At 37.8% G+C, this 23,342-nt stretch overlaps 1 protein-coding gene across 4 annotated transcripts in view; it reads left to right on the top strand.

Annotated features, from left to right (window-relative positions):
• Nucleotides 1-18,721: 18,721 nt before the first annotated feature.
• Nucleotides 18,722-23,342, top strand: part of RABEP1 (rabaptin, RAB GTPase binding effector protein 1) — a 94,991-nt gene continuing 90,370 nt past the window's right edge. The window contains exon 1 of one of the 4 annotated variants that reach the window (XM_016141965.2): nt 18,722-18,970. In XM_016141965.2, coding sequence (XP_015997451.1) covers nt 18,937-18,970 — 34 coding nt within the window. In that variant the 5' untranslated portion in view covers nt 18,722-18,936. The remainder of the gene's footprint in view (nt 18,971-23,342) is intronic. The other 3 variants (XM_016141967.2, XM_036223040.1, XM_036223042.1) reach the window with 3 other exon arrangements.

The raw sequence follows: 23,342 nt of genomic DNA on the forward strand, positions 1-23,342 counted from the left end.
CTTCTGTTCGTCTAGACCCTAGGCGACTTTGCTTGCTGTTTGCTCCATGTTTCTGTCACTACTTTGATTTGTTCCCAAGAAGGATGAACAAAGCCTCTATCATCTATGCCATTTTTCCCCCAATGGAAAATATTGAATGGATGGATGGCTAGATGGCTGGCTGGTTAGACGAACTAATGAACAAACAAATGAATGAATTAATACATGATATAAAAACATTCTTGGGGCCTAGTGACTTGGCCAAAGTAACTGGCCTAGCGAGGGCAGGTCTGAGGCTCATACTAAGTCAGTCTCCTTCTGTTACTCTCCCCAACAGTTACACAGCAGGGTACTTGGAGCCCAACATAGTCACATGGCCCTGTGGGCAGAAATGAATCAATTTGGAAGGACGCCAACCTAGGGAAAAGATTTGCAACTGCTCATGTCTGTGAACTTGCCCTTCTGGTCTCTACATTTGGAATGCTCTTCCCTGCTTTCATCTGGCTAATTTCTATTCATCATTTAAGACTGAGCTCAGTATAGTTAAATGGCAGGGTACAACACAGATTTACAAAGACTAAAAGCCATTCAGAAAATATTTACCAGTCTACGACCATACCACCCTGAACACGCCCGAAGCTCATCTGATCGTGGACGCTAAGCAGGGTCTAGCCTGGTTAGTACTTGGATAGCAGACCAACTAGGAATACCAGGTGCTGTAGGCTATTAAAAAAAAAGAAAGAAAAAAAAGAAAATGTTTACCAGCTTAATAATTACATAACCTCCCCCACCCCTCAAACTTTCACACTGGGGTAGACATTGCAAAGTTAAAAGATAAGCAGGAGGCTGGGAGAATATATTTGTAACACATATAACAGACAAAGTGTTACTATTTATAATGTATAGAGGGCTCCTATAAATAAATAAAAAGAAATAATCAATTAAAGAAACTCAGGCAGAATGGATAAACAAACTATGGTATATCCATACAATGGAAGATTATTCAGTGATAAAAACAGGTAAAAGAATATGAATAGACAATTCAAGACTAGAAATAAAATGGGCAATTAACTTATGAATAAACCAGTAATCAGAGAAATGCAAAATAAAACTTCCTATAGTATTTCACCTATCAGACTGCCAAAAATTTAAAAGACTGATAATACACAGTATTGATGAGGATGTGGGGAAATGGTACCTTTATATACTATTTGTGGAAATGTAAACTGGTGAAGCCTTTTTGGAGAAAAAATTGGCAATTTGTACCAAATATTTTTAAAAGTATCACCACTTTTAAGTATATTCCACTTATATAGATCTAGTTTATTGAAACTCTGGTCAAAGCTTTATTTATGAAGCTATTATTCATTGCTGTAGTATTGGTTTTAATTAGAGACAAGTCAAATATTCAACAGGGAGTGGATAATAAAAATTATGGCACATTTATAAGCTACAATACTTTAAAAATGAGTTAGACCCCTAAGTATTGAAGTAAAAAATGTCCATGATATATGTTAAAATAAAAAGTGGTTTGCTGATTAGCATGTAAAGCATGTTCTAATTTTCTGGAAGATACAATTTTAGAACATTCTTACATTCTCAGTCATTCATTTTTATAATATTTGAATCTTTTACCAAAATAAACATTTTGTATGAAAAAGTGTTTTTAAACTCAATTAAAAACTTTTTCTTTAACTAATTTTACTGTTGAATTTAATCAAAGGTCCATCCTCATTGGCTAAGTGCTTTACTTTATATAAACATAGGAGAATTATTATTACTACCTTTCAGGAACTGAAATTAGAATAAAAACAAAACTTACAGAATTCAGCAGCTGTGGAATACCCTGAAAAGGGTTTGGACTTGCTGCCGTAAAAATGTAGGCATAGACCTGGCAGTCACTAATTATCTGTGTGACTTCAGACTCAAACTCTTGGAAGCTTGCTTTCCTCATTTGCAAAGTGAGAATTAACAACAACAATAACAGCAACAATGACAACAACAACAAAGGTAAGAAGTCTGAGAAGCAAATGTGGGATTACTGAGGACAGAGGGACGATTAATGAGCCAAGATCATTGAAAAGATAGATGGGATTGATGTATACATGTCAGACGCCATTCACTTTTCCTTTTCCCGAAGTCCAGAGAATTGATTTACACTGGTCACTGAAGGAATTCAGTTGCATAGTTAAAAGGATAACTACAGTCATCTCACCTCTGCTATTTAATCATGATCTGAGGGTTCTAGTCAATACAATGAGATGGAAAAACTAAAACAAACAACACCCTCCCAAAACTCCCCCCTAAAAACCTCCCACAAAAAAAAAACACCAAAATTTACAATTGCTAGAAATATAGACCCAAAATTATAAGACTCAAAACTTTAACCTACCCTTAGTGAAAATTAAAAGAAACTATTGGTCCAGGAGTTTTTGGTGAGAAAGCTGGAAGGTAAATATATTTTTGCCAAAATTATTTGACAATGCAAGTGTTGTGCTGGTTATTGCCATCTTAACAAGGAAGAAAAAGCTAGCACTGATGGAGACTAGCCAGGTGTCACCAAAGATCTAATTTATGATTAAACTAAACATGGTTGCTTCTTGTCACCATGATGGCAGTTCCTCTTGATGTGTATACTGGTATTCAGAGAGAAGGAACTAAAGAGGTTCCATGAGATAGTCATCTGTTAGAGTACAAGAGGTTTCTTGTTTCTCTTTAATCTCACAGGAATGTAAACTTTAATCACAAGGCATGGATTTAACTATAAAATTTGTAAAATATATTTATTATGACAGATCGTATTTGTTCATTTAGGCCACAACATATGCTTGTTGTAGGAAATTGAATTTGGCCTCTTATCTGTAAATGAACACAATGGTTTTGTGATAATTAATGTACCATTTTATAAGTGAAGTAATTTGTGTTGCATAGACATTGGTTGTCTCAAAGAATTGCTGGCAGAGCTGGAGGACCAGGTTTGAGGTTATGTGGTGAGAACTAAAACCAAAAATGTGGCACAGAACCGGTCTGATGAGGACACTTCTGCTGCCATCCCAGAGCAATGGATGCTGCAGTGACATTGCCAATGACACAGGAAACTGGAGGCTACCATCTGCATTGTCGCCACGCTGATACCAGAAACCAGATGTTGTCACCATCTCTACTACTGTTAGTGATGATGTGCCATTGTCTCTGTTTATTCCTTAGCTCCTGATTAAAAATCCAGGACAGTGCATTTGACTGGCTGTATCTAGGTCATGTGCCCAGTCCTAACTGCAAAGGACACTGGTAGTTTCAGCTTCTATGGTGGGAGGCTATGCCATTCACCAAGACTATAAAGATGGGGAAAGTGTTCCAAATATAGAAAATACAGGAAAGAAGTTCCAGTACATAGGACAGGGGATCAGATTCTGAGAAGTCCGTAGAAATTATAAAAATCCATTATAACAGGTTAACCCCAACCACCTTCTTACTCTGTACCTGTGCCCAAACAAGTGAATGCTATAAGAAAATCACCTCACTGTGCTGATTGAACTCATTTTCAATTTATGACCACAAATCTTAAGCTGGCAACACGACCAGACTATTGTCCTTCGCTTTCCTAGTAAATTCATTTTTATAATTTCTCAGACAAATTTCACATTTGTCTCCCCTCAAATCTCCAACACCTCTCCCTCAGCCTGAAGATGTCTTTATTCAGTGATCCCTTGGAAAATAGATGCCTTCAGAGGATCTCTATCCCTTTGTCCTGCCAATGCCACCCTTACACATGGACCCCATCTCCTCTCACCTACTCAAAGACTTCACTTCTGCAATCTCCCTTCTTTCACATTCTACTGGATCGTTCCCACTGTTATGGAAACATTTTCAGATGACTCATCTTCAAAAATGCAAACAAACAAAAATGTGCTCCAGGCCCATGTCCCCTTCTAACTCTTGCCTAATTTTTCTGTTCTCTTTCCCAAACAAAGCTTATCATTACAATTGTCCATTCTTGCTGTCACTCTTTCTCATCTCTAACTCTTCCTTAAACCACTTTAATCAGGCTCTTGTCACCAATGACCCGCATCTTGCCAAAGCCAATGTTTGTCTGATTTTTTTTTCTGTTGGCATCTTATTGAACTTCTCAGCAGCATTTGATACTGTTGAACACTCTGTCCTTTATGAAACATTTTCTTCTTGAGCTTCCAGGACTTCCCACTCCCCTGCTTTTTCTCCTCCTTTTCAACCTATTGTGCTTCCCCAGAGCTCTGTCCTTAATAGTCTTCTGTCCTCTATCCGCATTCTCGCCCTCAGTGATTTCCAGCCTCTTTGCCTAATTTTTTTCTCCACAAATTTTATTGTATTTCCCCTCAACATCTTACTTTGAAAAATTTTAAGCTTACCAAAAAGTTTGAAAAATAGTAACATCCATACACTCTTCCATGAAACTCGTCAGTTGCTAACAGTTGTGTGCATTCTCTCTTCCTCTCTCCACCTTTCCCACATCTCCAGTCACTTAATTTTTTATTGAATCACTTGAAAGTGAGTTTCAATCAATACATTTCTCCCTTAAATATTTTATCACATATATCCCAAAATTGGAATAAAGATTTTCTTAAATAATTGTAATATGATTATTACATCTCATCTAAAAAATTAACAATTAACATCATCTAATAGGAAGTACATATTCAAATTTTCCCAAATCTCCAAAATATGACTTTTATAGTTTTTCCTTTGAATCCAAGATCAAATCAAGATTTACCTATTACATTTGGTCATTATATCTCATTTGTTTAATTGTAAAACAGACAACTCTTCCCCTGCCTTTTATTCCCCCACAAAATGGGGTTGTTCTTGTTTTTTTTTTGAAGAGCCTCCTCTTATAGAATGCATTCTAGATCATTGATTCTCACTTCTGGTGATTTTTCCCCTTAGGGAAAATTTAGTAAAGTCAGGACCCTTTTTTGGTTGTCACAACTGGGGAGGTATGTCTTAGTTCTTTCAGGCTGCCATAACAAAGCACCATAGGCTAAGTGTCTTATAAACACCAGAAATTTATTTCTCGAAGTCAGGTGGCTGGGAAGTCCAAGATCAAGGTGCCAGCAGGTTTAATGTCTAGTGAGAACCTATTTCCTGGTTCATAGACAGCTGTCTTTTTGCTATAATCACAAATGGTGAAAGGTGGGAGGGAGCTTTCTTGGGCCTCTATAAGGACACTAACCCCATTCACAAGAGTTCTGTCTTTACGACCTAATTACCTCCCAAAGCACCCCCTTCAAATACTATTGTTACCTTGGGGATTAGGATTTCAACATATGAATCTTGGAGGGGACACAAACATTCAATTTATAGCAAGCTGCTACTGGCACGGAGTGGGTAGAGGCCACGAATGCTTCTCAACATTTCAAAGTGCTCAGAATAGTCCTTGTGACAAAAATCATTCAGCCCAAAGTTTTAGTAGTGCTGAGGTTGAGAAACCCTGGTCTAGATTTATCCGATTGTTTACTCGTGATTAGATTCGGTTTCAATAGTTTTTGGTGAGAAAACTACACAGGTGCTACTGTTTGTTTAAGTGACTCTCATCAGGAAACCCTGTGAAGCTATCCCTCTTGGCGGTCTCTAAGTCTGATTGCTTAAAGTGGACACAGTTGGGTCTCTCCACTGTAAAGCTACATTTCCACTTAGAATTTAGTAAGTTATCTGTGGGTGATACTTGGAGATCTTAAAAATATTCTATTGCCCCAAAGTATTTTAACCAATAGTTTAGGATTGATGATCTTTTGAGCATCAATCAAGGATCCATTGATGATCTTTGCTTGAACCAACTATCACACTGGAGACTACAGAATGTTTATTTTATCATTTCTTCTATCATTATTAGCTGACATTCTTCTATAAAAAAGAGTTTTTTCATGTCTATTTCTTTTTTTCATTTTAGTATTACTTTGGACTAATGAAAAAAATTTAATTTATTATACAAATTGTCATCATTATTCAAATTGTCACTAATTTAGCCAATGGGAGCCACTTCAAGCTGTCTCCTGTGTCTTTTCCATTAGTCTTTGAGCTTTTTTCTTAGTCTTCTTAGTCTTCTTTGCTTCATGGCACAAAATATGTCCCAGGGTTACTTCTCACTTTCCCTATCCCTGGCCTGGAATCACCCATTTCTCCAATTATTCCATGTTTCTTTTAATGGGGCATGGTATAAAAACCAAGAATTAGATGCCAGATGTGTTCATTGCTACTACAGTACTATTGCTTCTAAGCCCTTTCAGTGGCCAAAGCAAAAATCAGGAACTCATGAAAACATATACTTAGAAAATCATAAATTAATATCAATACCACCATTTCAAATCCAATAATACCACTCCGACTTTGTTCTTCTGTATTTGTATCTTCTTTTTCCCACAGTGAGAATCCTGGTTTTCAACAAAATTGATATACTTGTACATTTGCTCTATCCTATAACATATCCAAAACTGTTTGAGAATTACTCTCTACATAGCGATTCTTATTAGTCTCTGTTTTATCCAATGCTTACTTCTGTAAAAAAAAAAAAAAAAAAAAAAAAATATATATATATATATATATATATATATATATATATATATAGAAGTACTTCCAGAATAGCCAAGTAAAGGTCTCTGAAAAATCTGTTCCTCCATTAAAACAACAAAAACACTAGCAAAAACTATCAAAATCAACTTCTTCATAATTCTGAAAATTAACCAAAGGCTTGCTAAAATCTGAGGAGGATTTATTTAAGAAAAACGGCTGAAACTAGGTAAAAACAGAAAGCTTTCTGGAATTTTAACTTACTCTCTTCTCACCCTCTTCTCCTTAGTTTTCAGTAGCCTTGAAACTATGGTAACTATCAAAATCAGCAGGCTAGCAGCCACTGAAAGGGGACAGAATAGGTTTGAATCTCTCACCAAGTCCCTAACCTAGAAAATTGTCACTATTTCATCTGTCCAGCATCTCCTAAATATCTCTTAGGGCTTGTTTTTATTTAAACTGACTCAGAGCTCACTCCCTGCAAACAGCCCTATCCGCAGGGCATTGTTGAAAAAAAAATTAACCAGCTGCAATTGTTTAATATAACAGCTGCCAGAGGTGGTAATACCAGTTGGGGCTAACCAGAGGCTGACCAAAAGACCTTAAAAAAAAAAAAGCTGGAAAATGAGATGTCCATAGAGGGCTTTGATAATCTCTGACTTATTCTTTTTTTAAAAAAATTAATTTAATATTTTTTGGTGATATTTGTTAACGAAATCCAGTAAGTTTCAGGTGTACAATTTAACAGTACGGCATATATATATTGCATTGTGTATTCCCCTCCCATAGTTAGATTTCTTTCTGTCACCACATATTTGACCTCTTTTACTCCATCTACCTCCTTGCTCCCTGCCATCCTCTGGTAACCACTAGTCTATTGTCCATGTCCATGAGTCTTTGTTCGTCCTGTTCGTTTTTTGCTTTTAGGTTTATATCTCACATATAAGTGATATCATGGGATTTTCAACTTTTTCTGCCTGGCTTATTTTACTTAGCATGATTATTTTGAGGTCCATCCATGTTGTTGCAAATGCTAGTATTTCATCTTTTCTTATGGCTGAGTAATACTTATGTTTGGGACTCTAGAAGGGCTCTGTACATGTCCACACAAGACCTAAGAGGCCTCAGTCTCTCACTTCTAGTTGACCTTGAGGCTTTGCACAAGCAGGAAATGAAGGGTAAGGCAGAATCGTAAACTTCCGGCTAGAGCATTGAAGTCACAACCAAACAAATACACAGAGCCCCATGGCATAGTCTGTGAAACTTACTGGTTTAAGGCATTATAGGAAATTTCTGTCTAATTGTTAGGTGAGCATTAAACTAATTGAGCAGAAACTTTAGTGGCTGCATAGACAAGAGATACAGACTTTACATAATGAGTCAAGGAGAGTCACTAAAGAAAAAGCAACAGCATCAACAACAAACTGAAATAAGAACAACTCCTGGGGAGCAGGAAATCTGATTTCTGGAGTTGCCACATTATATTTCTTAAAATGTCCAGTTTTCAAGAAAAAAGTTATGATTCATAATGAGGCACCATTCATGCCTGGACATGAAAGTATAGCCCATACACAGCTAAGAAAGCAGTTGATAGAAGCTGTGTCTGAGGAAGTCTAGACATTGGACTTACTAGATAAAGACTTTAAATCAACTATTATAAATATGTTCAAAGAACTAAAGGAAACCACATCTAAAGAACTAAATTAAAGTATGAGAATGACACCTTGCCAAATAGAGAATATCAATAAAGAGGCAGAAATTAAAGTAAGAATCCAAATAGGGATTCAAGAGCTGAAAAGTACAATAACTGAAATAAAAAATTCACTAGAGGTGTTAAACAGAAAATTTGAACTGGCAGAAGAAAGAATTGGGAAACTTAAACATAGGTCATTTGAGATTGTCCAGTCAGAGAAATAGAAAGAAAAAAGAAAGAAGCAAAATGAACAGAACATCAGAGACCTGTGGGATACATACCTTTAAGCATGCTAACATATGAATAATGGGAGTTCCAGGAGAGGAGAGAGAAAAAGAATATATAAAGATAAAATAGGCAAAAATGTTCCAAATTTGATGAAAAAAAATTTTAATTTGCACATTCAGGAAGCTCAACTAATTCCAAATATGCATTATAGTCAAACTGTTGAAAACAAAAGCCCAAGAGAGACTCTTGAAAGCAACAAGAGAAAAGTGACTCATCACACACAAGAAGTCCTCAATGACATTAACAGCTGACTTCTCATCAGAAACCACGGGATGACACATTCAAAGTGCCAAAGGAAAAGATTGCCAACCAAGAATTCCAGCAAAATTATCTTTCAAAAATGATGGTGAAATTAAGACATTCCAAGAGGAACAAAAACTAAGAGAACTGATTACTAGCAGACTTGCCCTACAAACAGTATTTAAGGAAGTCCTTCAGGCTGAAGTGAAAGGACACTAGACAGTAACTTAAATCCACACAAAGAAATAAAGAATAACAATACAGGTAACTACATACGTATAAGAAAGTATAAGTTTATTTTTTTTAATTTGTTTCTCCCCTCTTCAATTCTCACCCCCCCGCCCCCACTTCCATCTCTGATCCATGGATGTTGCTCTTTTCCCTTAAGAACTGAATCTCTGAAGGCAGGATGTCTTCTCCCAAAGGCTCGTGGAGTGCGCCTGGCCCCAGGATATGGTTCATGGCTCCACCTGGGGTGAGAACCCAGGACCTTCTGTGTGCGAAGCAGATGTGCTAACCAATACACTATGGAGTTTTTTTTTTTGGTCTGTAACTTTTTTCTCCTACATGATTTAAAAGACAAGTATATAAGGCAATAACTATAAAGCTGTGTTTACGGGTGTGTTAGTTTTTTATTTTTACTTTATCAGTAATTATATCAATGTAAACATATTAAATATTCTAACCAAAAGGCAAAGATTGGCAATGGATTAAAAAAATCATAAAGTATATGTCGTTTCAAGAGCCATTTAAATTCAAAGACAATAAAAAGATGGAAAAGACAGTCCATGAAAACAGTATTCAAATGAGAAGTAGAATGGCTATATTAATACCATATAAAATATACTTTAAGACAAAAATTATTACTAGAGACAAAGAAGGGCATTTTATTATTATTATAAAAAGTTTAATCCATTATAATTATAATTATGAATATATAATCACTAACAGAGCCCCAAAATACATGAAGCAAAAATAGAAGTGAAGGAAGATATAGACAATTCAACAATAATAGTCGACAAAGTGACCTAAAATTCATACTGGAATTCAAAGAACCTAGAATAGCCAAAACAATCTTAACAAAGAAGAATAAAGTTGAAAGATTTATATTACTTAATTCCAAATATTTCATATATCTCATAAGGGACCTGAATCCAGAATATATAACAAAAAATCTCCTACAACTCAACAGTATAAAGAAAAGTAAGCCAATTTAGAAATAGGCAAAATATATATCTTAAACTTACACAATGTTTTGTGCATCGATTGTATTTCATAAGTTGGGAAAAAATGGGGAAAAGATCTGAATAGACATTTCTTCAAAGAAGATTTACAATGAGCACATGAAGAGATGTTCAACATTATTAGCCATCAGGGAAATGTAATTTCAAATCTCAATGAGATACCACTTCACACTCACTTGGATGGCTAAAATAAAAAATATATATATATAGACAACAAATAACAAGTATTGGCAAACATGTCGAGAATTTAGAACCCTCATATGTTGCTGTTAGAACTGTAAAATGGTGCCACTACTTTGGAGGACAGCTATCAGTTCCTCAAAATGCTAAACACAGAGTTACCTCATGACCCAGCAATTCCACCCATAGTTCTATAACCAAGTGAAATTAATACATGTGTTTATACCACAACTCATACATGAATATTCACAACAGTGCTATGTGAAAATAACCCAAACATCCCTCAGCTGATGAACAGATAAACAAAATGTGGTATCTATACAATGGAATATTATTTAGCCACAAAAGGAAACAAAGTGTTGATACATGCTACAACATAGATGAACCTTGAAAAGATGCTTAGTGAAAGAAGCTAGACACAAATGGCAAAATATTGTAGGAATCTATTTATATGAAATGTCCAAAATAGAAAATCCATAAAATGGAATATAGAGAAGTGGTTTCCAGGACATGGAGGAAGAGGGGAATAGGGAGTGACTGTAATGGGTACAGGGTTTCTTTTTGTGTTGATGAAAATGTTCCAAAATTGATTGTGGTGATGGTTGCACATCTTAATAAATATTGAAATATAATCAAATAACATAAAATTCACCCTTTTAAGGTATACTGACATGTATACCTTTTAAGGTATACTGACATGTATACCTTAAAAGGGTGAATTTTATGTTATTTGATTATATTTCAATAAAGCTGTAATAAAAAATTAGGAAATACAGAATATATAGGCTTAATTCCCCTATTTTTTTCTTAACAAAATGTAGCATATTATATGCACTTTTTGACCTCTGCTTCGTTTTCACTTAATATATCTTGGTATTCATTTCATACTAGTACACAAAACTCTTCATTCTCTATGGCTACAGAGTATTCAATTGTTTAGTTTACCATCTATAATTCAACAAGTTTCCTATGTAGGTGGGATTTGGGTTGTTTCCAATGTTTTGCTATTAAAAATAATGCCACAGTTAATAACCTTGGGCATTTGTTTTCATTTTTTGCAGTTATATCTTCAAGGTAACTTCCTACAAAAGAGATTACTGGGTCAATGGTAAATGCATATAAATACATGATTTTGTTAAATATTGCCAAATTTTCCCTCTATAGCTTTTGTCCCATTTTGTGCTTCCAACAGCAATGTAAGAGAGTGCCTATTTTCCTCACAGTTGACTAATAAAATAGGTTGTCAACCTTTTGAACTTTTATCAATCGATGGGCAAGAAACAGTACCTTAGTGTGGTTTCTGTTTGAATTATATTTTGAGTGAGTTTGAATGTCATTTGATATGTTTAAAGAACTTTTGATGGCTTTTAAAATTAACTGCTATATGTATTTTGTCCATTTTTCTATAAGGTTTTGGTCTTGTTTCTCTAGATTTTTACATATGTGTTCTAGCTGTTGACTATAAATATCATCTAAACTGGTGACTCCCCAACCACATTCCTACCCAAGTTCCAAATTTGTATATCCAACTATCTACTTGACATTTTCACTTAGATTACCCAATAGGCTCTTAGATCTACCATGGCAAAAACAGAACTCTTTTATTTTTTCCCTCAGTAAATGCTCATCTCAAAAAATTATATTCATATCCCTGTGTCCCCTCTGGTATAACCCTGGACCAAGCCACCATCATTTATCTCCCTGACTATGGCAGCACCCCCTAACTGGCCTCCCCACTTCCATATTTACCTCTCCTCTTTCCTATAATCCATTTTCCAGATAGTGACCAGGGTGATCTCTTTAGAAGTGTACATCAAATCCCATAGCTCTTCTGTTTAAAACTCTCCAATGGCTACCCGTAATCGATGGAATAAAATAGAGTATAATTCAATTCCTTGTGGCTTCAATGTCTTAGAGGACTTGACCTGTGGCTACCTCTCTAGTTGTCTCCCACCACTCTGGCCCTCATCCTCTCTGCTCCAGTTATCGTAGCTTTCTTTTGTCTCTTGGACATGCCAGGCTTGTTATACTCTCAGTACTTATATAAGCTTCTTCTCTTTCTGCACGAATATTCTTCCCCTCCACATATTCCTGTGGCTGCCTCCATCTTCCCAGGTCTCAGCCAAAGCAGCCCCACTCCCGCCTTCTATCACTCTAGTTGATTTTATTCAAAGCCTCTCCACAAACCAGTTGCTGTTTTGGACATCTTAGTAATATGAGCAGACAAATTTACCTTCTTTTTTAAAACCAGTTTGAGGGGGTTTTCTCTTGCAACAAAGATAATTTTAGTTAATATATTTATAGAAATTTATCAAAAATAAAGGTGGCATTTCAAATTAGTGGGGAAATAATGATTTGGGGACAATTGCCTATCCATCCGAAAAAATAAATTTAGATTCCCTTCCTCGTGCCATACAAAAAAATTATTCTTAGTAGATAAAAAGCTAAAATGAAGAAAGGAAACTATATGTAAAATATACAAAAATATTGGGAAAACTATTGAGAATATATTTATGAATTTGGGGGTGAGAAAGGCCTTCTTGGATAAGATGAAAAACTCAGAAGCTAAAAAAAGATAGATAAGTTACCAATTAAAATGTAAAATTTCTGTAAATAAATAATATTTAGCATTAAACATTAAAAAACAAATAACAAACTGGAAGAAAATACACTATATATAACGAACAAAAGATAATATCCAGAACACATTAAGAGCTCCTACGAATCAATAATAAAAGACAAATAACCAGCGACAAATGTAGAATAAATACAAATAGCTAAATAAAATATGAAAAAAATTCAAATCTCACTGATATTCAGGGAAATGCTTGTTAATATGACACTAATATAGAATCTTTAGCTTATCAGATTGGTGGATGTAAAGAAGATTGATAAAAGTTAGAGTTGGTAAGGATGCGCAGGAATGGATGTTTATACAGTGTTGGTAGGAATATACGTTGATGTGATATTTTTTGAGTAAGTCGTCAGTATCATAATGAAAAAGTCTTCATGACCTTTGATTTAGTAATTCGAAGTGGGTAGGTAAGTCTCCTGGAAAACGTCTCATATAAGTGCCTAAAGAGGTATGCATGTTTCTTGTAGCATTGTTTGTAAATGATGAAAAATTGTTATTAACCTAACCATTTCCGTAGATGGAAAACTATGTCAGAGTTAAAAAAAAAAAAGTAGAGATCTCTGTACTAACTATATTATTAAGGGAAAAAGCAAGTTCAGAATAATATGTATGAGATGATCTTATTTTTGTGAAGAACATAAAACAAAGGCACATGTTTCTACAGACATATAGAAAAATGTCTGAAGGGATTCATAAAAAGCTGATAACAGTAGTTTGCCCTGGGGAGGGATATGGAGTTGTGTGTTTATTGGGAGGATGAGAGGTGGAGGGGGTAATTTTGCTTTATCTGTACTTTAAAAAATTTAGAACTAGAATTTTACTGGAGTAATTTGAAAAAGAAATAAATAAGAAATATAAAGGAGGGTAACTTTTGGAGATGTCATTGGAAATTCTAAAAGTGAATTCAGTTGATAACAGCATAGGGGTATATGCTGATATCTGATAGATGTGATTAGCTAGCACTGACAACAATAAATGCATACACTTTGGAGTCAGACAAAGTTGATTTTGTGTTCTGGTTCTTTCCCATTCACTGTGTGGCTTGGGCAAGTCATTTAATCTCTTTGAGCTCTGAAATAATAAATGGAACCTACTACAAAGGATTGTGATGAGGGTTGAGGAGACAATACAGATAAAATCTCTAGCATAATAGTAGTAGGTATTCAGTTAAATGGTGGATATTATTAGTAGTAGTAATAGTTAAAATTATTATCTGTAATACAATGAGAAGTAAAGGGCAGATGAATGGAGACCAAATAGAATTGAATCTAACAGATTTAATCTGCAGACTGTAGATCTTCTCACCACCAAAAATTTCTTATTATTTGCTCCATATACTCCTAGTGTTATTCATTTGTCCAGTCATCCATCCATTCATTCACTTAATAGGTATTGAGCACATCTTATGTTAGGCACTAGACACACAACATTAGAAATAAATGACTGTCACTGTTTTTTGGGAGTTGACATCTTCCCCCAATGGGAGAAAGAGACACATTGATACTTGCTAATAAACATAGCATGGGAGTTACGCATAAGGACATTGGACTCAGACAGTCTGGATGTGACTTCCATTTCTATCACTTACTAGCTCTGTGACCTTGTATGAGTTATTTAACCTCTCTGATCATATCTTCTATAAAATGGATTGACAATAGTTCCCCCCTCCTCCCATATCCCCATCATAAGGTTCTTAAGAGGATTAAATGAATCAATACAAGGATAAAACACTCTGTCCAGTGCTTGACACATAGTAAATTGTAAATGTCAGTGATTTTTATTTCCAATTATGCCATTGTGTGGTCAATGGCATAATAAAAGGGGAATTCTGAGAAATGGAAGAACCCACTAGATGTAAAGATACTTATCTATCTAGCAAACTACATACATTAAGTAATAATGGGTTCCTCTTTGTATTATAATTAACAGCTAATATAGAACTAGAATAAGATTATAGGAAGTGATACCTCTTCTGCACTGCCTTGTGATATAATTTCTGTCCAATGCAAAGAAACTTGACATTTTAGCCCTGGGACCTTATCTACTGTAAATGGGACAGTTCCATTAGGCTTTGGGAATATTGGAAATTTCTGCCCTGATTTCTAGAAGTACCTTCATAGACTGGCTTCTAAGGTGCAGGGATCCTTCTTCCCCAGGATGGAAACTACTGATCTAGAAAAAAAGGAAGGAAAGGAGAAAAGGAGAGAAGGAAGCAGACATTTATAGAGCAACTACCATGTGTTACGGGCTGGTACTTGATCACTTTAGTCCTGATGCACCATGAGGCTGGTCTATTACCCCCATTTTAGAGATAGGTAAACAGGGGCTCAAAGAGGTTAAATAATATATTCTGAGTCAACAGCTAATCTGTGTCAGAACTTCCAGGTCTTCTGATTTTAAGCCTGGAGTGCTTTCCTGGATATCAATCTGCATCTCCTGAGAACATGAGAGAGAAGTCATCCTTCATTTGGGGGTGCTCTCCCATATACTTTTCGCTTGGGAGAGAATGGGGCAAAAATGGATGGGAGCAGTCATCACTAATCACTGCTGTCCCACTCTAGGTCCCAAGAGGAGACGGTAGCTGCTCATGGTCAAATGGACCAGAATAACTGTAGAGAGAGGGACCAGGGTGGGGTATTATGGCTGAGTACATAATGGTGTCTGTCCCTGATGAGCTTTCCTTGGGAACCCTTATAGATGAAGTCAAGAGTTTCCAAATCTCCATATGTCTGGAAGAAGACCGGGTCCCTGGGGGAGGGTCCCCTAATTCTTGTTTTTCTCCCATACTCTGTCTTGAAGCTGTCCCTTATTGAAAGCTAGAGAACTATGGTGCCTTGATCCTTTCCTGCCTTCGAGAATCTGGGTATCAGGAAGAGAGAGAACTCCAACACTACTGAGTACTATCAGCTGAATCCCGAGTTGAGACACCTAGTCTGATAGCCATACTGTAGTTATAAAAACCACAGGGTAGAATTTTGAAATGGAACTTATCCAGGAAAATTTGATTTATCTATTCTATGCCTATTGCCCACCTTTTGGGTTGTTGTGAAGAGTTAAATGAAATAATATGTATGGAAAAGCACGTAGTAAATTTTAAACTGTAGCAAACTTATTACTGTTGTTACGGAATATTATATTAAAAGGACTGGAAAGATGATCTAGTTTAATTCTCCAACTGCAGCAGGAATCCCTTCTACAGTACCTCTGACCAATTGCCAGCCAGCTCTCCTTGCACACTTGTAGTGACATGGAGCTCACTCACTGAGCTCACTCTGGTTACCTGCAACTGAGAAGTTCTTTAGGTTGAGTTGAAGCCTGTCTTGCTGCATTCTCTGGGCATATAGCACATTTATACCCACTGTCCTATGGGATCTGAAGACCCTCTTCACTGCCCAAGTTGTCTTTTTTTCCCCAGAGTAACTTTCTCTGATATATCCACGAACCTGCACAGAATTAGTTTCAGATTCTTCATTCTTTGGGGCTCTACCCACTCCAGCTGGTCAGCGTCCCCTTGCAAATAAATAATGGTGCCTAGAACAAATACAACCAACACTGCTGATGTGACCTGATCAAGGCAGTGCAGAAGAGGTATCATTTCTTATAATCTACACTCTGTGACTCTATCAATGAAGCACAAAATGAACACTTTCCAGCAGTTGCATTGAATTTACTCATTTTAAGCTTGTACTCAGAAAATACTCCCAAATCTTTCTCACCTAAACTACATCAAAGTTTGTATTTTCCAGATTTATAATCAGTTAAAATGGACCTATGTTAAGAAATACCACATTGCCAGCACCCTGGAAGGTAGGCTTTTACGAGTCCTTCTTCATCGTATGTCCCCCCGTCCCTGTTCTAGGGACCACTGTCATGACCTCTGTGGTACTGGTTCTCTTCCTATTTTTATAGTTTACCAGCTATGTATACATAATATTTAGTTTTACCTGTTTTGGAACTTTATATAAATGGAATCACATTATATTTTATAATTTGCATCTTTCTCTCAAAATTGTTTGTGAGATCCATCTATGTTCAATATGTAGCTGTAGTTTGTTCACTTTCATTGTTGTAGAATATTCCATTGCATGAATATTTTAAAACTTATCTGTTCTACTACTAATGAACATTTAGGTTATTTATGTATTTACTGTTTTATGTCACTATGAATATTCTTGTGCACATGTGCAATGTAATTGTTAAGTAATTATTTTATGTGTTTAAATCTTATCTCCCGATTTCCTTCAGAATATAAAAAATCATTTAAAAATTAATGTTTCGAGCACTTACTTGTTTTCTTTAAATAAGTACCTATGTGTGGAATTGCAGGGTTTTAAAGTTTACCTAAAAATATGAAAATGTACATAACTCTTATATCTCCTATCTGACTTGAAAATTGTTTTGTCCAAACCAGCAGCCTGACCATTTCTGTCTTGATCTTGAAGGTCTAGCTTCAAACCCCAGATTATCAATGACAATAAATATGTCTCTTACTCACTGGAAGGAGCCACTTCTCTAGAGGGCATCTGCATGTGCTATCTTTATGACCCTTGCCTAATGTTAGTCATCACAAGACAGAAGATGCAGTAGGCTGCCCTATCCTAGGCAAAGGTCTTCCTACTAAGCATAGATTTGCTTACCAAGGAAAGTCATTTATGGAGAGGTGGGGTTGGGGAAATGACCCTGCTCGCTCTTCCAAAGGCACTAGAGGATATCCAGCCATTCGAGGATATTTACTGCTCAAAAACCTCAAGTATGTATATAGGACCTCTCCTAATGTTAGTAAGATTTAGGGCAAAAGTACAAATAGATGTCACATGTCTATCTAAATTGTTTAAAATGATAAATCTCTCCAACTGTTAACCTTAATATATTCTATTTTACTTTGACAAATACACATCTTTAATGCTGCAGAAGACCTAGTTTAAATGTAGAATTCCTAGATTCCTCAGATTTATGTACTTGAATGAAGTGATGAGGGGAGTGCAGGCCTTGGCCCCATTGTTGGCCCATAGCCCACCAGCCTTTTCTCACCTCTGTCCTGCATTAGGGATCTGTGAACACAGCAGCTCAAATGCAACTGCTGTGCCATCACCCTAAATACAGCTGCCCTTAGGCACTTTTATGGATGTCCTGACTCTGCCTAGAGAGAACAGACCTGGGGAAGAGGCACAGGCTCCAGTCATTTGAGAAAGGAATTCTGGGGTCTGGGTTTCCCAGAACTTGGCACAAGCACCAGATGGGCATGTTCCCAGGACCATATGGACTCACCCAGTAGGAGTATGGCTAGAGAGGGGCTAGGGGCCGGCTTCTAACGAATGAGGCCTAAGGCAGGCTCTCTTGCCCAGGTATAAGGGCAGTACTGTCTGTATATCATCATCTCTGTCCTCCTGAGTGCAGGGATTGTGTCTGGCTGTATCCCCAGCACTCATCATACTGCCTGGCACCGAAATCACATTGTACATAGGTGGCTAATGGAAAGCTAGTCGGGAACAGTTCCTCACATTTTACCTCATTTAAATTCTTCTTAGCTATCATGCAAATCAAGTTTGTGAAGCTCAGAGAGGTCAAGTGACTCGCCCAAGGTCACACGGCTAGAAGAGGTAGGGACTGAATATGCACTCACTTCACCAACCCGCCTCCTCTTTCGCCTTCTTTAAAAGTATTTTTTCTTTGCCTCTGTGCTCAGGCGGAGGACTGGAAGCGGCCCGTGTAAACTGCCGGGCCTTTTCGGCCGCCGTCCCCCCACCACTCCCCTCTAGCTCTCTCCCTCCACTCCTATTCGCCTCCTCCCGCGCTCCCGCAGCCGGCTCGGTGGAGTCCCGAGCCTCCCCACCCGCCCGCTCCCAGTCCTCCCGCGAAGCCCCGCCCTTGCCCTCAGGGCGACGTCACGTGCCGCCCCATCCCCCCGCGCCTGCGCACCGCTTATTTCCCGCTGTCAGGATGAGGAGGCGGAGGTCGGCGCTCAGGTCCGTCTCTGCCCGCGGCTGTGGCGGCGCCGGCGGCTCCAGCCTTAGCGGTTCCTCCCTGGGCGGCGGCGGCGGCGGCTCGGTCGACGCCTCCTCCGCCAGCTGAGCTCGCAGGAGCCCGGGACGCCGCTTCCCCGCCCATCCCCGCTCCCCAAGGCCTGCCGCCTGGTCATGGCGCAGCCGGGCCCGGCTTCTCAGCCTGACGGTGAGGCGCCCACCATGGCAGGCGCGGCGGGCGCGGCCTTCCCGGCGCCGGCGTCGCGGGGGGAACCTCTGGGCGGCGGGAAGGGCGCGCGCAGGCCCGGGGGGTGACCCCGCCGGGCGGAGGCGGGAGCGCGCGGGTTCCGGAGCCTGCCGCGCGCGAGGGTGGCGCGGGGGCCTGGGCGGTAGTCGCTTGGGAGGGGGCGGGAGGCGCGGGCAGCAGCAGTGGCCGGAGGCGGAGGGAAGGGCATGGGGAGGTTGCGGGGGACCTGGCTGAAGCTGGGGAGCTGCGGTGGGTAGCAGTGGGACTAGCACGTGGGTTCTGCGGGTGGGGAGGATGGAAATAGGGAACATGTGCTATATTCGCTAAGAGAAAAAAAATTGCTTGGATAGTGGCGGTGTGCCCTCTATCTCTGTATCTCTCCTACATCCCCTCCCCCCACCCAGTCCATGCTACAGAGCGCTGTGCACCCAGTTTTGTGACAAAACTAGTTGGAATCGGGTACAGGATTTACTAGCGTTCCTTGAGAGACAGTGTGCTTTCATGGTACTGCTGGGGCCTGGGAGCGTAAAGGACCTGGATCCTTTACTGACAAGCTCTGGGCAAGTGTTTTAGCCTCCGAACTTCAGTATTCTCATTCATGAAAATAAATTAATTCATGTATTTATATTTTATCTGTAAGATGGTAACATGTATGTATGTAAACTGATTAGTATTATTATGAGTGTATTTGGGAATAAGAGAATGGTGTTTGAGAATGCTGAAGTGGAAGAATCATGTGTTTTATAGCACTTATATTCTTGGAAGGAAAAAGAACCCAATTCGAAATAGTCTTAAGTTGGTTAGTCCTTCATGACCTTCTGGGAAGCGGATTAAGCTCTTCAGAGATCGACTGCATCCTTCCAGTGGTTTTACTACCTGGAGTTATGTTTGGAAAGAAGGTGCTTGATCTTTGGCAAGGTCCTACCGTATTTAGTTGAGAAAGTTCTTTCAGGTGTATTTCTGTAATCAGCGTGTGTGCTTATGGTCTTTAAGTGCGAATGGAATGTTGGGACATGGTACTGGGCATATAGTAGGTACTTAAAAACTTGCCTTTGCCTAGGGTTGTCTCTTAAAATAACCTTTCAAAGAAACCTTACTCTTTGTTCTTGCTTTTGGGGAACCTGAAACAATGTTATCAGATTTTAAGGCCAGCTGCTTTCTTGGAAGTATGCTTCAAAGCTTGTTAGCCTCTAGTTTTAGATTTTGTAAGTTGCCTGAGGAGAGAGGTCCCTACTCTCATCTGGAGTTGTATAAGAATCTGCTTGCTGTTTCTCTTTCAGCAGAGGAGAAGGGAGGCATTTTTGGTTGGCTGTCAGTGGAAACTGGCATTTTTTCAGGCTACATTTTAATTCTCACCTTTTGCATTTGGTGTCAGGAAGAAAACTTGCTTTTTCCACAAACTCCTCTTTGTTCCTGCAGACAGAGGCAGAATACAGAGAGCTCCAGTGGCTTCTGGTTCTGATCTGGAGTGGTAGGTATGCTTAGCTGGCTGCTACCTTCTCTTGAATTGCATGGAAACACGTCTAGGACAGCTCAGGTGACATGGCAGTCTGGAATCAAAATCCCCTGCCCCTTTCAAGATGTGAAATGGTCTTCCTTGTAGATAGGCAGAAGTGACTAAGCACTTGAAAGAGGCTGGGAAAAATGAGCTTTAGGAAATCTTGTATTCTTGTTATTCTTAGTACAGTCTTATTTCCTATTTTTCAAATCCTGTGACTTCTGGGATGAGATCAGTTTGCATAAATTGCAGTATTTATTTTCAATTAGTGTAGTAAATGAGCATCCACAGCTACTGTTTACAAAAGGAGAGAGAATTTATTATATTTAGTTTTCTGCATCAGTGTCTTAGAAGTTCACTGTAGGGATTTAATTTTTGTCTTTGGCTGAAAATATAAGTTCTTAACACTTTAGCTTTAAGTTCACTGGAATTTCCTAGCCCTGCTGATTTTAAACCATTGCAGAATTCTTTTGAGGCAAATTGACAATAAAAGATAACTGCTTAGGTTTTTAAAAATTTAGCTTTTATCCCATTTAAAGCAGTTGCCTTTAATGTTTTATGTTGACTTTTTTAAATTAATTTTTAAATTTTTCAATTACAGTTGACATACAAAATTATATTAGTTTCAAATATACAACATATTGCTTAGAATTTTATGTAAGTTACGAAGTGATTACCCTGATAAGTCTAGGACCCATCTACACCATGCATAGTTGTTACAATATTATTGACTATATTCCCTATGTTGTGCTTTGCATCCCTGTAATTGTTTTCATATCTGGTAATTTGTACAGTTTAATCCCTTCCCCCTTTTCACCAGTCAACCCAACCTTGACATTGTTTTCTTTTTTGACACATCTTTGTTTTTCATGGAGATATGTTAGGTTAAGAAAAATTGATTTTGTGTGTAATGGACATGATAAAATGTAATAATTTTTTTCTCATTTTGTAAAGTTTTGAAAAAGTTATTTTTTTTTTGATGGTGCATCTTAGTTTACTTGTTTAGAATAAAAGTAATTTTAGTAGCAAATTTCAGGCAGTTATTCCATTTTACCTTGAGAATTCAAATTTTAATATTTTAAAATCTAAGTTAAACTATACCTTAGAAGCATTTCTTCTGATTTTACTTTATTCTTTGTTTAAAAACGTCATCTAGAATTCCCTCTATTAAAAAGTATGTACATTAAGTATATTTTCTCCCATGTCTGAGTGGGAGAAAATAAAACTTAACCACTATTAAGTTTTCTGTCCTTTACTTTTTTCTGTAGTTACACAAACATACTACCTTTTCCCATTTCTGAAATGGGTCTGCGTAGGCCTGCAACTTCTCTATTTCACTTAATAAATGTTAGCTATAATTATTATATACATGTGAATAGTCATGTAGCCATGTAATGTGCTATAAGTGCTGCATGCATTATCTCAGGAAATCATTGTGTCAGGTGGGTACTGTTGTAATATTATTATGATTTCTATTTTATTGATGAGGAAACTGAAGCCTGGAGAAGTTAAAGATGCCTAGAGTTCTACAGCTAAGAAGTGGCAGGGAGTCAGGATTCAAATCCAGGCCATCTGATGCTAGGGACCTCTGGTATAATTACTAGATCATGGACTACTTTTCACTTTAGTGTTATACATCTTCCTTATTCTTTTTAAAGAGTATTCCATCATATGCATATGCCTTGCATGATTTATTTGTCTAGTTCTCTTTTGATGGACAAATAGATTGCTTTGGATTTTTTCCCATTGTTTTATAAACAGTGCTGGAATAGATATCCTTTTACATATTTTTCAGGTACTCGCTTTTACTTCTGTAAGACTACTGAATTAAAAGGGCATGAGCTCTGAGTGGTTTAAATTTTAATAGCTACTGCTAGTTTACTCTCAAATAAAGTATCAATTTACATACCTCCAACAGTATATGAGAGGGTGGATTTCCCCTGCACGCTTACAAGCTCTTGATAATGTCAGTTGTTTTAAACTTGTATTTTCTGACGGATTAAAAAAATATTCTTCAATTAACAAATGATTCCATTCCATGGGAAGCCCTGTGCTAGGTTCTAGAAAATAACAGTAATGAACAGAACCAAACCTAGTCTCATTCCTTGGTAGTGAATCAGGTGGCAATTAATTAGATCATCCCACAGACAAGTATAGAACTACTTATTCCACAAATATGGGTGTGTACTACTTGCCAGGTACACTTCTGGGTATTTGGAATATGTCAGTGGGCAGTAAAGATAATAAATAACCTTGCTGTAGTGTGAGAGAAACAGATATTAAACAACAAACATAAGCAAATGATAGGGATGGTTACGTAATAAGTGCTATGGCAAAAAAATAGAGCAGGGTACAATGAAGGGGGGCTAGGTTGGTTTTAAATAGTGGTCAGAATAGCCTTATTGAGAAGATGACACTAGGGCAAAGACTTGAAGGAGATAGGGGAGTTAACTATGAGGATATTTGGAGAAAGAGCATTCCAGATAGGGATCAGTTTTTGCAAATGCTTTTAGGAAGAAATGTATCTGGCGTGTTTAAGGAATAACATGGAGGTCATTGTGGCTAGAATGAAATTATAGGGGTGCAGGGGATAGGTGGGAGAGGGGAGGGAGAGGAGGGTAGTATGATATGAGGTGAAATGTAGTGGAGTAGGGGCAGATCTTGTTGGGCCCTACATTGTAGCCAAAAATTGTAAATACTGGCTTTCACTGTGGGGAACCATTGAAAAGGTTTTGAGCAGAGAAGTGATGTGATCTGACCTATGTTTTCAAAGATCATTCTGACTGCTAAGTGGGCAATAAAGGGAGGCAAGGGAAGCATTAATCCAGGAAAGAC

Source organism: Rousettus aegyptiacus, unplaced genomic scaffold (genome assembly GCF_014176215.1).
Source record: "Rousettus aegyptiacus isolate mRouAeg1 unplaced genomic scaffold, mRouAeg1.p scaffold_m13_p_6, whole genome shotgun sequence".
NCBI classification, from domain to species: domain Eukaryota; kingdom Metazoa; phylum Chordata; class Mammalia; order Chiroptera; family Pteropodidae; genus Rousettus; species Rousettus aegyptiacus.